The sequence below is a fragment of the Catharus ustulatus genome, chromosome 3 (assembly GCF_009819885.2).
Source record: "Catharus ustulatus isolate bCatUst1 chromosome 3, bCatUst1.pri.v2, whole genome shotgun sequence".
NCBI classification, from domain to species: Eukaryota; Metazoa; Chordata; class Aves; order Passeriformes; family Turdidae; genus Catharus; species Catharus ustulatus.
Genome location: NC_046223.1, coordinates 118983042 through 118997785, shown reverse-complemented (window position 1 = coordinate 118997785; position 14744 = coordinate 118983042). Strand labels below are relative to the sequence as shown.

At 53.4% G+C, this 14744-nt stretch overlaps 1 protein-coding gene across 3 annotated transcripts in view; it reads right to left on the bottom strand.

Moving 5' to 3' along the window:
• The window catches only part of OTOF (otoferlin), an 81152-nt gene extending 67038 nt beyond the window's left edge, over positions 1-14114 (bottom strand). For all 3 annotated transcript variants that reach the window (XM_042779125.1, XM_033055771.2, XM_033055772.2), the window contains exons 1-4: positions 13970-14114; positions 10244-10302; positions 6607-6695; positions 46-145 (exon numbers count right to left, since the gene is read on the bottom strand). In XM_042779125.1, coding sequence (XP_042635059.1) covers positions 46-145; positions 6607-6695; positions 10244-10302; positions 13970-14048 — 327 coding nt within the window. In that variant the 5' untranslated portion in view covers positions 14049-14114. The remainder of the gene's footprint in view (positions 1-45; positions 146-6606; positions 6696-10243; positions 10303-13969) is intronic.
• Between the last annotated feature and the right edge of the window lie 630 nt (positions 14115-14744).

The following is a 14744-nucleotide window of genomic DNA, read 5'->3' as shown; positions in this document are numbered from 1 at the left end:
ATGGGAATGCGATGGGAATGCGCTCCCCTCCCCTTGGTGGCGCACCTGGATGGCTGAGTTGTTGTCATCAATGAGCGTGTCCGTCACCTCCAGCTGCCCTTCCGCCACCACCTTCTGCAGCACCATCCGGAACGTCCCGATGAGCCTGCGGAGCGAAGGACAGCTCTGAGCTTACGGCTCCTACATCACAATTCCTGGGCAGGGATTTATTCCAGTGAAGCAGACACAGCACCTCTGGGTGCTTTGGGAAGTGTGGTTTATTTCTCTCATCTTCCACACAGGCAGGAACGGTGAGTTCCTCTCACAGATCCTCACCACGTGGCTCAGAAGTCACAGGACTTCTGACTGCAGGACCTTTTAAGGGTTTATTGGCCAATAAAACACTGCCAGGAAGAATATTTATGTTTCTAACCCAGTACTAAGATATTTCGTGTTATTGACTCATACTGCAGTGTGAGCTTTCTTAGCCGATCATGTTATGGCACACAAACCTACAGTGCTGCACTCTGAAACTTCTGGTCACCTTTGTAACTACTTCTAATTTCTTCTATATCTTAATTTCTAAATGCTAAACTTTTCTCAACTTAACATGTTTCTGCTCTAGACTATAAACCCACATTCTTGCTTCTAGCACCTAAGTTTGGGAGTTTTCTCCAAGGTTTCAAATCAAATCCTGTGTTTGATTCTGAGCTTTGGCTCACAGGCCTAATGGTTTGAGATTTCCCTGCATTTTGAATTCCAATAGACAGGAATCCTGGGAGATTTCACCCACCAAATCCTGGTTTTCACGGGAAAAGGGCTTTGCTATCTGAGGGTCTGGGGGGGGCTTTGCAGGAAGAGGGAGAGGTGAGATCCTGGATCAGTGGAGAGGATGGAAAAAAGGAGAAGCCGAGAGAGGAGTCATTCCAAGGGAATGCTGTTGGGATAAGGAAAGAAGGAGGTTTGGGAACCATCACTCTTGAATTCCTGGGATGCAGCTGAGGGATCCAGAAGTGGCCTTTTCCATATGGAATGTCCACAGTGATTTCCATGCTGGAGACTCAAACAAGGACCAGGGACTTTCCCTCATCCGTCTGCACCACGTCATGGAATCATGGAATGCTTTGGGTGGGGATGGACCCTGTAGCTCATCCCGTTCTACCCAATTCCCTCCATGATCCCAGATGGCTCCAAGCTCCAATGACACAACGGAATTGTTCCCAATATCCAACCTGAACCTCCTTCTCCTCCTGTCCCTGTTCCCTGGCAGCAGAGCCCGACCCCCCCTGGCTGTCCCCTCCTGGCAGGGAGTTGTGCAGAGCCACAAGGTCCCCCCTGAGGCTCCTTTTGTCCAGGCTGAGCCCCTTTCCCAGCTCCCTCAGCCTCTCCTGGGGCTCCAGCCCCTTGCCCAGCTCCATTCCCTTCCCTGGACACGCTCCAGCCCCTCCAGGTCCCTGCAGGACTTCCACTTCCATCCCTCATTTTCCGTGTTCCAAGCAAGGATCAATCCCAGCAGAGCTCTGTCTCCGAGGAAGAGGAGGACATATTGTTTACTCAATAATTCCCAATCCAGAAGAAATAATGCATCCCATGGAAAAGTCCTTCTTCTTCTCCAAGGTGAGGAAAATGCTGCTGTATCCACCTGGATTTCAGGGTATGGAAAACAACATTATCCCAACTGCCAGAGCAGCAGCACTTTTGTTTGGAATGTATTCCTGGAGAAAAGCCTGGCTTTATTCCACAGAATATTCTGAGTTGGAGAGGTCCCACAAGGATCATCCAGGCCAATTCCAGCTATTCCTCAGGAGTGGAGCCTGCAGGGCTCTGGATTCCTGCAGGTGTCCCTGTTTTTTATCCTGCTTGGAATCCCAAACATTCCCGAGTGTGGTGGAGGTTCTCTGCTCCTCTTGGATCCAGGTGGATCCAGGCGCTTTTGACTCCCAGGTGCTCAGTTCCCAGAGAGGGCTGAGGAAGCAACAGGAAATTCCTCCCGGAATATCCCCTCTGCTCCAGCTCTGGGATGTGGAGCTGCTGGAGCGATCCAGAGGAGGCCACGGAGCTGCTCCAAAAGTTGGGAATGTTGGGAATGAGAAGGGAAGGATCCAAGGAGAGCTCAGAGCCCCTTGGAGGGCCTGGAGGGGCTCCAGGAGAGCTGGAGAGGGACTGGGGACAAGGAAGGAGGGACAGGACACAGGGAATGGCTTTAAACTGAGAAAGGGGGATCTTGGGAAGGAATTCCTGGCCGGGAGGGTGGTGAGCCCTGGCACAGGATCCCAGAGAAGCTCCTGTCCCCCCTCGGATCCTTCCCGAGCTGCTTCCCCCCCCAGTAGGATCCGAACAAGACAGAATTAAATATTCAGGACTTGTCTGTGCAGCCGTTCAATTCCAAGTGTTCCATAATTCATCAGGGCCCTGCTCCCTCCCTTCCCCGGCATTTCTGCTGATGGAAAAAAAGGGAAATTTTCTGGGTCATCTGTAATTTTATCAGCCCGGAGGAGCAGCTCCGGTTTCCAGCCCCAGCCAGGCCGGTTCTGTGCCTGGAGCTCGCTCAAATCCCGGGATCAGGGAGTCCGGGGTGCTCCAAAGCCCGGGACCCACCAGGCCTTGCCCTCATGGTGCATCCCAACTTCCAGGGATGCCTCTGGGATCCCTGAGGCGATTCCAGGGACACAGTGACTGGGGTGGTGGTGAATCCCATTAATCCGGCCAGGCTTTGCCTGCTCTGAGGTTTTCCAAGGACAGGAATTCCACCTGTCTGTGCCAAGAGCATCCTCCAGGCCAGGAAATCCCGTTCTCCCTCCTCTGCTCCCGCTGCCTTTGGGCTCTGTTTGATCCATGGGCAAGTTCTGCTCCTGCAGCCAGGGAGAGGCTCTTTTTTGGGAATGGCATCTCTAAACATCCATGGATCATGGATCCATCCATCCATCCATCCATGCAGGGATCCACCCACCCATCCATCCATGGATCCACCCATCCATGCAGGGATCCACCCATCCATCCATCCATCCATGGAATCCATCAATCCAGGGATCCATCCATCCAACCAGGGATCCATCCATCCAACCAGGGATCCATCAATGGGAACTGACAAGACCCAAATCCTGGGATTTCCATCCCGGTTTGGCCCCCACTTCCAGACACCCCTGGAAAGGTGGGATACGGAAAGCAGAGCCATTCCACACCTTTTGGTCCCATTCCAGGGAATTACCCTGCCAAACCCTCATGGAAGTGTCCAAGACCAGGTTTGACACTGGGGCTTGGAGCACTCTGGGATAGCGGGAATTTTCCATTCCCATCTGGAACCTGCAGCTTTTCCATGGATGTCCAAATCCCAGCTTGAGCAATCCTGAGTAATTCCAGCTCCTTCCTCCTGCTGATCCTGCCTGGAATGAGCTTTTCTGGAATTAATTAATGAATTTTCCCTCCCTGCCAAGTTGCAGCTTCACCCGGAATTGTCTCACGCCTTGGAATCAGAGCTTCCAAAATCACTTCCCTCCTAATTATCCCCTTCCCTCCACTTGCAGGAGCCTGTAATTACTCCGGGTTCATTTTCACCTGGAACGCCTGGAGAAATCTGGGACACTCCAGCTGCTCCAGCTCAGCAGCCTCCAGCCATTAAAAGTTGCTCCGACCAAGTTTCTTCCCCCTTTTTCTTCAGGAAACTCTCACAAAAATTCCCATTAAATAGAAATGGATTTTTCTTTGGAAGGCAAGTGGAGTAGGATAACGGGGAGCCCCAGGGATGGAAATATCCTGCCGGGAAATCCAGTTTGGGATGAGATTTCTGGAGTGGCAGTTCGGGTGCACTCAGGCTCTCACTCCAGGTTTAGATCCAGAAATGAAAAATTCCTAAAAAACTGACGTGTCACACACGAGGGATTGGGCACTGAGGATTCCAGCATGGAATCCTGGAATGGTTTGGGTGGGAAGCACCTAGAAGCTGATCCCATTCCAACCCCAACCTCCTTGCTCCAAGCCCCATCCAACATTTTTTTGGGATCCTTCCAGGGATGGGGCAGCCACAGCTTCCCTGGGAATTCCATCCCAGCCCCTCACAGCCAGGAATTCCACCCCAAAAATTCCCATGCTTCATGTGGGGAGGTCAGTCAGACCACAGGGAACCCTCCAGCTCCGGAGTTTAATTTTTCCATTCTCCTGCTCCAGCCTCGGATAATTTTCCACGGATGAAACGCGGATCCCTCTGGAGACACAAAGGATTGAGCTGTGCCAGGATCTCCATGGCTGGAGAAGAACAAAGGATGGGACCGAGCTCTTTTTCCACCCCGGAGACTCCAGGGATGGATTAAACCCTTTGGAATCTGGCCCTTTGTGTCCCTGTCAGCAGCTCCCGCCTCTTCTCCACGGGATCGGTTTTCCATAGGAAAATTTTCTGTGCCCCTTAACAAGAGTTTGGAATGTGGGTTTGTGCCTTTGGCCGGATCCCGTTGCTGCTCCAGAGGAAACAGGGACAAGGAGGAGACAGAATTCCCTGGAATTAAATCTCCTGTATTTTGTGCACTCATTCCTTAAGATCTTTCATTGGGATCTCTGCCCGGGGTTATCCCTGTTTTCTGCACATGGAAAACCTGCTTGGAAAGGCTGGACATGGCTGTCCCAAAAGTTTGGGAATAGAACCACGGGGATGATGCTCTGTAGAATCCCGCTGCCCCTTGGATTCATCCCTGGTTGTGCCTCTGCTTTTTTCCCTGAATCTTCCCCTCTCCTGGGTGTGATTCCCATTCCCACATCCCTCAGGAGTGTCCCACGGTGGCTTTTCCCGCTCAAATCCCCAAAAATCTGGGATCTCAAACTTCCTCCATCTATCCTCTCCCAGGGCCTGGAACCATGGGAAAACATCCCAGGAATTTTCTCCCATCCTGGAGGGGCTCTGAAGGTCTCCCAGGGGTCCTGGAGATCATGGAAAACTGAATTCCAGCAGGATCCCAGTATTCCCACCCAGGCCATCCCCCCTCACACCAGGATTTTCCAGGATGAGATCAGATGAATTATTTCCTGCCATGGGAATCTCCTGGGGTTTTTTCAGGATGTGGAGGCCCCACAGTTTTTGATCCTTCCCTCATGTGGAACTTTTACAGTGGGAATTTCCATCTGGGAATGACCCACGGGCAGGATGTGGCTCCACCCCTCCTCCACCCGCCCCTGGATGCTTTGGATGTGTCCCAGAGAGATTCCCAGCCTGGAAATTCCTAATCCAGGATTTTTGGGATGCCGTGGCCCATCTGGGAGGGTTAGGAGGTTTTCCCTCATCCAACCCTGTCTTTTTCCTTGGATACTCAGCACCTTGGGAATGCTCCCAGGGACCCTCCAGAGCAGGGATGAACCCACCAGGATCCAGAGGCACCCGGATGGGGCCAAACAAGGATCACATTCCCAGGAATTTGCTGCTGGTGAGAGCCACAGCACGAGGAACAAAAGGAGCCGCTCGGATGTGGCTCCCTGGCCATTCCAGAGGGTCTGGATCAGCCCCTGGATCAGGTATCCTGCCTTTTTCCAGGCCTGCGATCCATGGCCTTCATCAGCCGCACGTGAATTATTCATGGAGTGCCCAGATCAGTTTTCCCAACCCCGATGCTCCCAAACCTCTTCCTCCTCCTCTCCTCCTCCTCTCCTCATTCCAAGGATGAGCTGGAGTTCCAGCACTGCCCTGGATTGATGGGAATTCCCATTCCAGACATTCCCAGAGAGATGTTCCCAAAATTCTCCCTCCTCTCCCCTCTCCTCCAACAGATTCCGGAAGAATCAGGCACTGCGCTGTTTCAATGGAATTTCTTTTCCCACTTATTCCCTGCATTCCTGGAGAGATGTCCCCAGGAACTTCACAACCTCCTCCAACTAATTCCTGGACAAGGAAAATGGGCTGGAGCTCCAGCACTGTTTTGTTCTAATGGGATTTCCTGTTCCACGTATTCCCAGATTTCCTGGAGGGAAGTTGTCAGCGCAGTTCCTCTCCTCCCCACCCTCCCAGCCAGGAATTCCTTCCCAAGCTCCCCTTTCCCAGTGGAAGCCATTCTGGCTCCTGGCTTTCCAGCCTTTTCCCAAATCCTGGCTCTCCTGGAACCCCTTGAGGCTCGGGAAGGGGCTCCAAGGATTCCCTGGATCCTTCTCTTTTCCAGGTGTGCTCATGAATCCATGTGGGAAGGGACCTTAAATCCCATCCCATTCCAATTCTAAATCCCATCCCATTCCAAGCTCAACTCCTCCCACTATCCCAGGTGGCTCCAGGCCTTGTCCAGCCTTTCCTTGGACACTTCCAGGGATGGGGCAGCCACAATTTCCCTGGACACAATCAACGCAACACCTGCAGGATTTGGAAAATCTGGGAAAACTCATTCTGACTTCCACCTGGATGATCCACTAAAAAAAATCCAATTTCATTTAAAGCACAGGAATTTCACGGAAACAAACGGCACAACTTGGGAAAAGCGCAGTGCTGAGCACCGCAGAATTCCCGGGGTGAATTCCTCACCCCCTGATGGCACAGGAAATTCCCAGGAAACCCCAACCAGCGCATTCCTCACCCTCCCGCCTCCAAACCGAACCGGCGCTGCCTCTTCCCGCGGGATAGGATCCGGGTGGGGCTCGGGAAGAAAGGAAGGAAGGACCCACCTGTTGGTGAAGACTTTGCTGTAGTTGAACACTTGGATCTCCAGGATCTCATTCCCGTCGATGTTGGTCGCCACCGGCCAGCGGAAAGTCTGGGAAAAGGAGGAGAGGGATGAGCCAGGAGTGTTTTGGGAAAGGAGGATATGGATGAGCAAAGATTGGTTGGGAAAAGGAGAGGAAAGAGCCTGGAGCATTTTGGGAAGAGAGGGATGAGCCAGGATCAGTTGGGAAAAGGAGAGGGAAGAGCCAGGAAGGTTTTGGGAAAAGGAAGAGAGGGATGAGTCAGGATCAGCTGGAAGAGGAGGAGTGGATGAGCCAGGATTGGTTGGGAAAAGGAAAGGGAAGAGCCAGGAGCATTTTGAGAAAAGTAGGACAAGGATGACCAAGGAGTTTTTCGGGAAAAGCAGGAGAGGGATGAGCCAGGAGTGTTCCAGGGAGTGGAGAGGATGAGGATGGGGGATGGAGGAAGGCCTCTTTTCCCAGCAGAAAAGGCAGCAGAGCTGTTTTTTAGGGATATGTCCAGTGCCAACAGTTTTATGGATACACACACGGAAAATACAAATACAGACATTGGGTGAGGATGGGAATGCCAGGCTGGGAGAGCTGGGAATGTGCGGCTGGATCAGGGAAGGATCCAGGGAATCTTGGGAGCCTTTTGCAGAGGGAAAGGAGAGCTGGGATTTAGGAAAGGGCTGGAGGGGCAGGAGCCAGGGAATGGCTTCCACTGGGAAAGGGGAGCTTGGGAAGGAATTCCTGGCTGGGCTGGAATTCTTGGGCTGGGATCTTGGGAAGAAATTTCCGGCTGGGCTGGAATTCCTAGAGAATCCCTGGATCTCTGGGAGTGTCCAATGCTAGGCTGGAGCAATCTGGGATTGTGGGCGGTGTCGGGGTTGGAACTGGATGATCCTGAAATTCCCTCCCCAACCAAACCATTCCACGATTCCTTTTTTTTTTTTTTTTGCTTCCCAAGGCAAATCCCTCTGTCAGCCCAACCCCCTGGATTCCCAGTTTTCCAAGCCCCAGGACCTCCCAAATCCCAGCCTCCCCCCTTCCCAAACCACTCCTGGGGCATCCCGGATTGGGAATGCCAGAGGCAGCAGATCTGGGATCCAGGATCTCCAGGAGCAGCAATTAAAAACCATGGGAAAAGAATTTGCTCATCCAGCAAATTCCCAGGAAGGAACCGGTGCCTCCTCAGCACTTCCCAGCCCTCGTTCCCGAGCTATTTATTCCCAGTTTTAATTTGTCTGCAGAGCCGAGGAAGCAAAGGAAAATTGCTGGAATCTAAATGGGAAATGGCCCCAACGGATCGCTCCGGATCCTGCAGCAGGATTTATCCATGTGGGGATGGAATTTAGTCCTTCCCCTGCTTTTTCCTCATTTTTTTCCAGATGTTTTGATGCTCCAGGGATTGGAGCTGGTGATAAAATCACCCAGCAATCCCAAGATTATGGAATCAAGGAGTTGTTCAGGTTGGAAAAATCCTTGGAGATGGCCAAATCCAGGAATTCCCAGCGCTGCCGAGGTCACCCTTGAAATCCCCTCAGGAATGGGGATTCCACCACTGGAAGAACTCCAGGAAGGAATTCTGCAGGAATTCCCTGAGGAATTGTCCTATTCCCACTTTTCTGGGCTCTGGACCACCAGCCCTCGGCTCCTCTTCCCAGAGAGAGGAGAATTCCCAAATGGGAATTCTTCCATCCAGATTCCCTTGTCCCTGTCCGACCTCCATCCAAAAGGTGCTGGATGTGCTTTGGGGGCTCCAGATCTACCAAATCCAAGGAAATCCACTCCAGATCCAAGGAAAGGCAGAGAAAGTGGCACCAATCCCGGGGAGCAACGTCCTGGGATTCACCAGAGTCTGGGATTGTGTTTGCCAAAGGAAAAAATAAATCTGGGAAAGTCATGGCTGGAGCCACAGGTTGATCCAAGGGGAAAAATAAACCACGGGAAAGTGGGAGGGACCTGGCACAGAATTCCCAGAGGAGCTGTGGAAGCGTCCAAGGCCAGTCTGGACAGGACCTGGAGCACCCTGGGATCAGGAATCTGCCCCTGCCCATGGAATGGGATGAGTTTTAAGGTCGCTTCCCACCCAAAATTCCATTATTCCATGGTTTGTGTTTCCTGGAATTTATGGGAGCAGCTCATCCCTCAGGAAAATTATCTCAGGAAACTTCAGCCCTGAGGAATTTGGGCTCCTCCATTCCCAGAGATTCCCTGCCCTCCCAGGCTGTGGGAGAACTCCAGGAAATTTCATTTATCCGAGGTGAAATCCTTCGGGAAGCAGCGCGGAACACAAACATTCCCAGTTAATTAGCACAGCCTCTGGAATATCCAGCAGCCTCTGGAATACCCAGCAGGGGATTTGCAGAATTCATTAAAGGAGCGAAGGAAAAATAATTGGGAAAGAAACGGAGCGAAACCAAAGAGATGGAAACCGCTGGGGTTTGAAATCCAAATCCTGCCCGGAGGCGGATCCTGATTAATGGGAAGAGGGGGTGGGAAAAGAAGGAATGAACCTGGATTTTCTCAGCCCTGAGATCACAGAATCCAGGGATTACCAAGGCTGGAAAAGCCCACTGGGATCATCAGATCCAAGGTGTGGGAATAGGACAATTCCTGGAGTGCCACATCCAGGAATTCCTTGGAAACCTCCAGGGATGGGAGATGCCAAAGCTCCCTGGGAGCCCCTTCCAAGGCCTGAGCACCCTTTCCATGGGGAATTGTTCCCAAATTCCAACCTGAGCCTGCCCTTGTCCTGTCCCTGTTCCCTGGGAGCAGAGCTCAATCCCCCCGGCTGTCCCCTCCTGCTCCAGGATTTGGGATCATGGATAATCCAACCAGTTTGAACTTCAAATATTCCCAGGAATTCCCTGTGCTGGCCAGAGGGCGATGATATCTGGGTAGGGAATTGGATTTGATCCTCTGGGAATGTCACCATGGCATCACAGAACTTGTGGCTGCTCCAAGTGGAATTTGCTTCCCTAAAAATGCTGGAATTTTGGGCTGGACACAGCACCTGATCCCACACGATCCCAACCATTCCCAATTAGAGTTTTCCAACAGCACATGATGGATGGGGGGTAGAAAATCCCACAGGGAATGATGGAGGGGTTGGTGGGAGATGGAGTTTGATGAGGAGGGGGAGAAATTCCCAAAAAATCTGGGAAGTTCCAACCCTGGAAGTGCTCCCAGGATGGGAAGGGAACTCAAATTCCATCCCATTCCATGGGCAGGGATCATTTCCCTATCCCAGCTTGCTCCAAGCCTTTTCCTTGGAAACTTCCATGGGTCTAGGAATCCTGGGGATTCTAAAGGAAAAAGAAGGAATTTCATGTAGGAAAAGCCCAAGTTTTTCCTCCTGAGACAAAGAAAAATGGAGCCAGAATCCCAGTGGGATTTTCCCAGCTTGGATGAACAAATTTCCCTGAAATTCAGTGCAGGAAATGTGGAGATTTTTATGGTTTTAATTTATCCCCCCATCTTGGAAAACTCCATAGGGGTTTTCCCACTTGTGTCCAGCCAGGAGAAAACCTTGGCGCAGACAGTGAAGATGCCAACAAAAATCGGGAAAAGGGCTGGGAATCCTGGGAAAGGAAGTGGGATTTGTGGGATAAAAAGGATGGAAAACTTCTCCTACCTCCTCAAACTTGGCCTCGTCCTCGCAGTTTTCCAGCACCCGGGTGTAGAAGGAAAGTCCTGGAGAGGAAAAAGAGGGAAAACGGGTGGATAAAGGTGTGAGAGACCCTGGGATTTTGGGATCTGTGGGGTGGGAAACTTCCATCGGAATTCCACCCCCTTGATCCTATGGGACTGACCCTACCCAATCCAGGAGCATCCCAAATTTTCCTGAGGGTGGAATCTTTATCCATGAGTGACATCCCTCATTTTCCAGCCCCATTCCCAAGAGGAATTCCTCTCCTGGCAGCTCTTTACGATCCATTAACTCCTGGCTCCCCAATTAGCCCCGGACACAAATGCAATTAAGCCGGAATGAAGTGGGAATTCCCATGGGAAAGAGACTCCGGAGCAGAGCTCAGATCCTGCTGGAGCTTCCCAAAAAAAGGGGCTAAAAAGGTGGTGGAAATTCCCTGTTTTCCTGCCTTTTCCCCAAAGCCAGGCTGAAAATCTGGGATTCCCGGAAAATCCTGGAGTTGCTCGGAAAATCCTGGAGTTTCCTGGAAAATCCTGGGTTTTTTCCATGTGTGGAGCAAGGAGGGGGAGAAACGGAACCACGATGGATCCGGGAGCCCTTTGGGGCTGCCAGGATTCAACCCCATTCCCAAATCCCTGGGATGGAAAACTGGGAGAATCCCAGCTCCGAGATCCTCACATGGCACAGGATCCCTTGGGAATGGGGGAGTCAGATCCAAAGCTGTGGGTGGGGAGGGACCCCTGATATTCCAGGAGTTTGGAATCCATCTTTTCCCTCCGCTCCCAGAGCAGGATCCACTGCCTGCCCTCCCTGGCTGCTCCCATGGATCCGGAATTCCATTTGTGCCTCAGTTTCCCCAGTTTGGGAAATGTTGGAGCTCCCAGGATTCCCAGGAGAGGAGGAGGAGGAGCAAGGTCACTCCAAGGTCACTCCAAGGGCTCAGGAATGCTTTATCCTGGATTTCCCTCCTTCCTCTCCCGAAGCTTTTCCAGAGGCACCGGGAAAGGGAGGGAAGTTTTTTCCAATGGATTTTGGGACTGAGCTCCAACCGGCCACATTCCAGGCCTGGAATTCCAGGTCAATGTGCCTGGAATCCATTTTATCCCACCCCAGGGCAGGACAGGGCCCTGATCAGGGAAGGGATCATGGAAATGTGGAATTATTTCCGTTGGAAAACTCCTCTCAGACCGAGTCCCACATTCCCTGCTCCGTGTCCACATCCACAGGGATTTCAATCCCTGGGCTGGGCAGCCCCTTCCAGGCAGGAATTATTCCCAAGGAATTATTCTCATGGATGCTGGGATGGGGCTCAGGGCAGCATCAGCTTAATCCAAGAGCCAGAATTCCAACAGGGACTTGTGGAATTGCTCGGAGAGGACGTGGAGCCGGCAGCACTGATCTGCCCAGCATTCCCAAATTTTCCTGGAGCAGAGCATTCCCAGGGAAATAGAACGAGGGAGGAGCTCTCAGCGGGGTGGAATGGGATGAGCTTTAGGATCCATTTCATCCCAAATCATTCCATGATTCCAAGAGCATGGAAAATTCCCAATTTTCTGTTCCTGCAGCAGGCCAGGAAGATCCCTAAGCATTATCCCACTTTTTTATCCTTGTGGATTATTCCCATCCCCTCATCCCAAACCAGCTCCTGTGTCCTGTGGAGTATTCCAGCCTGGATTCCAGCCCCAGAGCTCTCCCACATCCCAAAATATTCCAGTTGTGTGTCCAGGAGGTTCCCAGTGATCATCCCTGGAATTCCCACTGAGCTGCTCCCTTGGTTTCCCTTTGGGTGTCCAGTTTGGGAATTTGGGAATGATGCTGAGAGCTTTTGGAGCCAATTTTTTCCCAGCAGATCCAAGGTTTTGCTGCAGCTTTGGGATGGGAACAAACAGGGAATGAGCCCAAATCCCTCTCCAGGCACTTCCAAGGCATGGATCCATCCTGATCCTGCCTTCCCCGATCCCACCACACCTGGAATTGCTTCCCAAGCTCTTCCAGCCCCTTTTAGTGGCTGGATTTTCCTGGCCAGGGCCTGGATGAGCCTGGGAAAAGGAATTCCCACCTGGAAACATCAGGTATTGAGTAAATCCCCTTTTCCACGGGAATTTGGGGAAGGAAAAAAAATCCCAGGACCCTGATCCAACTGTCCTGGCACCAAATTCCTTCCTTGGAATTCCATCCCAGAATGGTTTGGCTGGGAAGGGACAATCCCATCCCATTCCAGGGATGCCTCCCCCCATCCCAGGGTGATCCAGCCTTTCCTGGGACACTGCCAGGGATTCTCTGGGAATTCCAGCCCAACCCCTCCCCACCCTCCCAGCTGGGAATTCCTTCCCAAAATCCCTTTTCCATTCCCTGTGTCCTCTGTCCCAAAATCAGGGACGGATCCTGACATTCCCAAAACCACACCAGGAATTTGGGCTGGATTTGGGATCGGGAATGTTGGGAACTGGAAATTTGGGATCTCCCACGGCTCCCCTGTGGATTTCCCCTCCCCGACTCCCCTTCCCAGTGCTGGGATCGCTCCAGGCCCCGAGTGATTCGGGAATTCCGCCGCTTCCCGGGGATTTTCTGGGAGCTGCAGGCACGCCGGGGAGCTGAGGGTTAATTGTCTCTGGTTAATGATCCCAAGGTCATTAAGAGCAGGGAAAGCCGATCCAGGCTGGCGATGGAATTCCTGGAATTCACCTGCCCGGCCGGGATCGCTGTTCCTGCCTCCACGGATTCCCAAACTCTGGAAGAGCCGGGATCCCATCCCGAGCTTTTCCCCAGCCCTGGGGAAGCTCCAGCAGCCCCGGGAGAATTTTCCCTCCTTCCCATGGAAATCCCGGCGGGAACGGGGAGCTGCGGGATCCCCGGGAGGAATCCAGGCTGGTCCCGGATCCCGGAACGAGGCGGGATTCCTTTGGGATCCCCTCGGGACCCTCGATCCCACAAACCCGTGACCCCACAGCCGGATTCCAGCCGGGACACGATCCCTGCGGCATTCCCGGCGGGAATTGCACCCTGGGAATTCTCCCTCTTTTCCCTGGATAAACCCGTGGGGAGGGGACCCCAAAAAGAGCCGGATTGGGGTCAAAAGTGGGGAAACTGAGGCAGGGATGGGTGCAGGGTCTCCCCAAAATCCTGTCCCCAAATCCTGATCCCTAAAATCCTGCTCCACTAATCCTGTCCCTCAAATTCCACTCAAAAATCCTGTCCCCATTCCCGCTCCCCCAACTCCTGTCCCTTAAATCTTGCCCCCAAGTTCCTGTCCCCAAATCCTGATTCTCCAAGTCCTTTTCCCGAAATCCTTCTTCCCCAGTTCCTGCACCCCGAATCCCACCTCCTCAAAATCCTGTCCCCCAAATCCTGCACCTCCAAACCCTGCCCTCAATTCCTGTGCCAAATTCCTGTCCCCCAGTTCCTGCCCTTCAAATCCCACTCCCCAAATCCTGCTCCACCAATCCCTCTTCTCCAAATCTCACTCCCTAATCCTCAATTCCTGTGCCCAATTCCTACCCTCTAATCCCTCTCCCCCAATTCCTTCCCCCCAATTCCTGCTCCACCAATCCTCTCCCCCAATTCCTTCCCCTCAATTCTCGATCCTCAATTCCCACTCCCCAGTTCCTGCCCCCCAAATCCCGCTCCTCAAACCCTGCTCCCCCAATCCCTCTTCTCCAATTCCTGCCCCTCAAATCCCTCTCCCCAAATCCCTCTCCCCGATCCCGGTACCCCGGAACGCCGCCTTGGCGATGCGGTCTCCTTTGCCGCGGAGGCCGGAGACGGAGCGGAGCTGCAGCACCAGAGCCATGGGGGGACCGGGGGGGTCGGAGCGGAGCCGGGGGCACCGGGGCGGCCTCGGAGCGGAGCCCGGCGCGGTCCCGGGCGGTTCGAGGCGCTCGGTGCCGAGCTCGGTCCGGTCCCGGGGCGGTCTCGGAGCGGAGCCCGAGGTGATCCCGGGGCGGAGCCCGGTGCCCGGTGCGGTCCCGGTTCAGTCTCGGTGCTCGGTATCGAGCCTGTTGTGATCCCGGTGCGGTCCCGGTGCTTGGTGCGGTACCGGTGCTCGGTACCGAGCCCGGTGCGGTCCCAGCTCGGTCCCGGTGCCTGATGCAGTCCCTGTACTCGGTACCGAACCCGATGCGGTGCCGGTGCGGAGCCCGGTGAAGTGCCCGGAGCCCTGACGCGGTCCCGGTGCCTGACGCGGTCCCGGTTCCGGTGCTGGTGTCGGTGCCGCGCTCCGGAGCTCAGCTCGGTCCGGTGCCGGTGCGGAGCTTCCCCCGCTCCCAGCGCTGAATTATTCAGCAGCGCGGCCGCCCCTCCCTCCTGCCCTCCCTCCCACCGTCCCCTCCCTCCCTCCTCCTCCTCCCGCCCCTCCCCTCAATTCTCCTCCTCCTTTTCCTTTTCCTTTTCCTTTTCCTTTTCCTTTTCCTTTTCCTTTTCCTTTTCCTTTCCTTCTTCTAGGAATAGGGAGGAAGGAAGGAAGGATTCCAGGAAGGAAGGAAAAGGG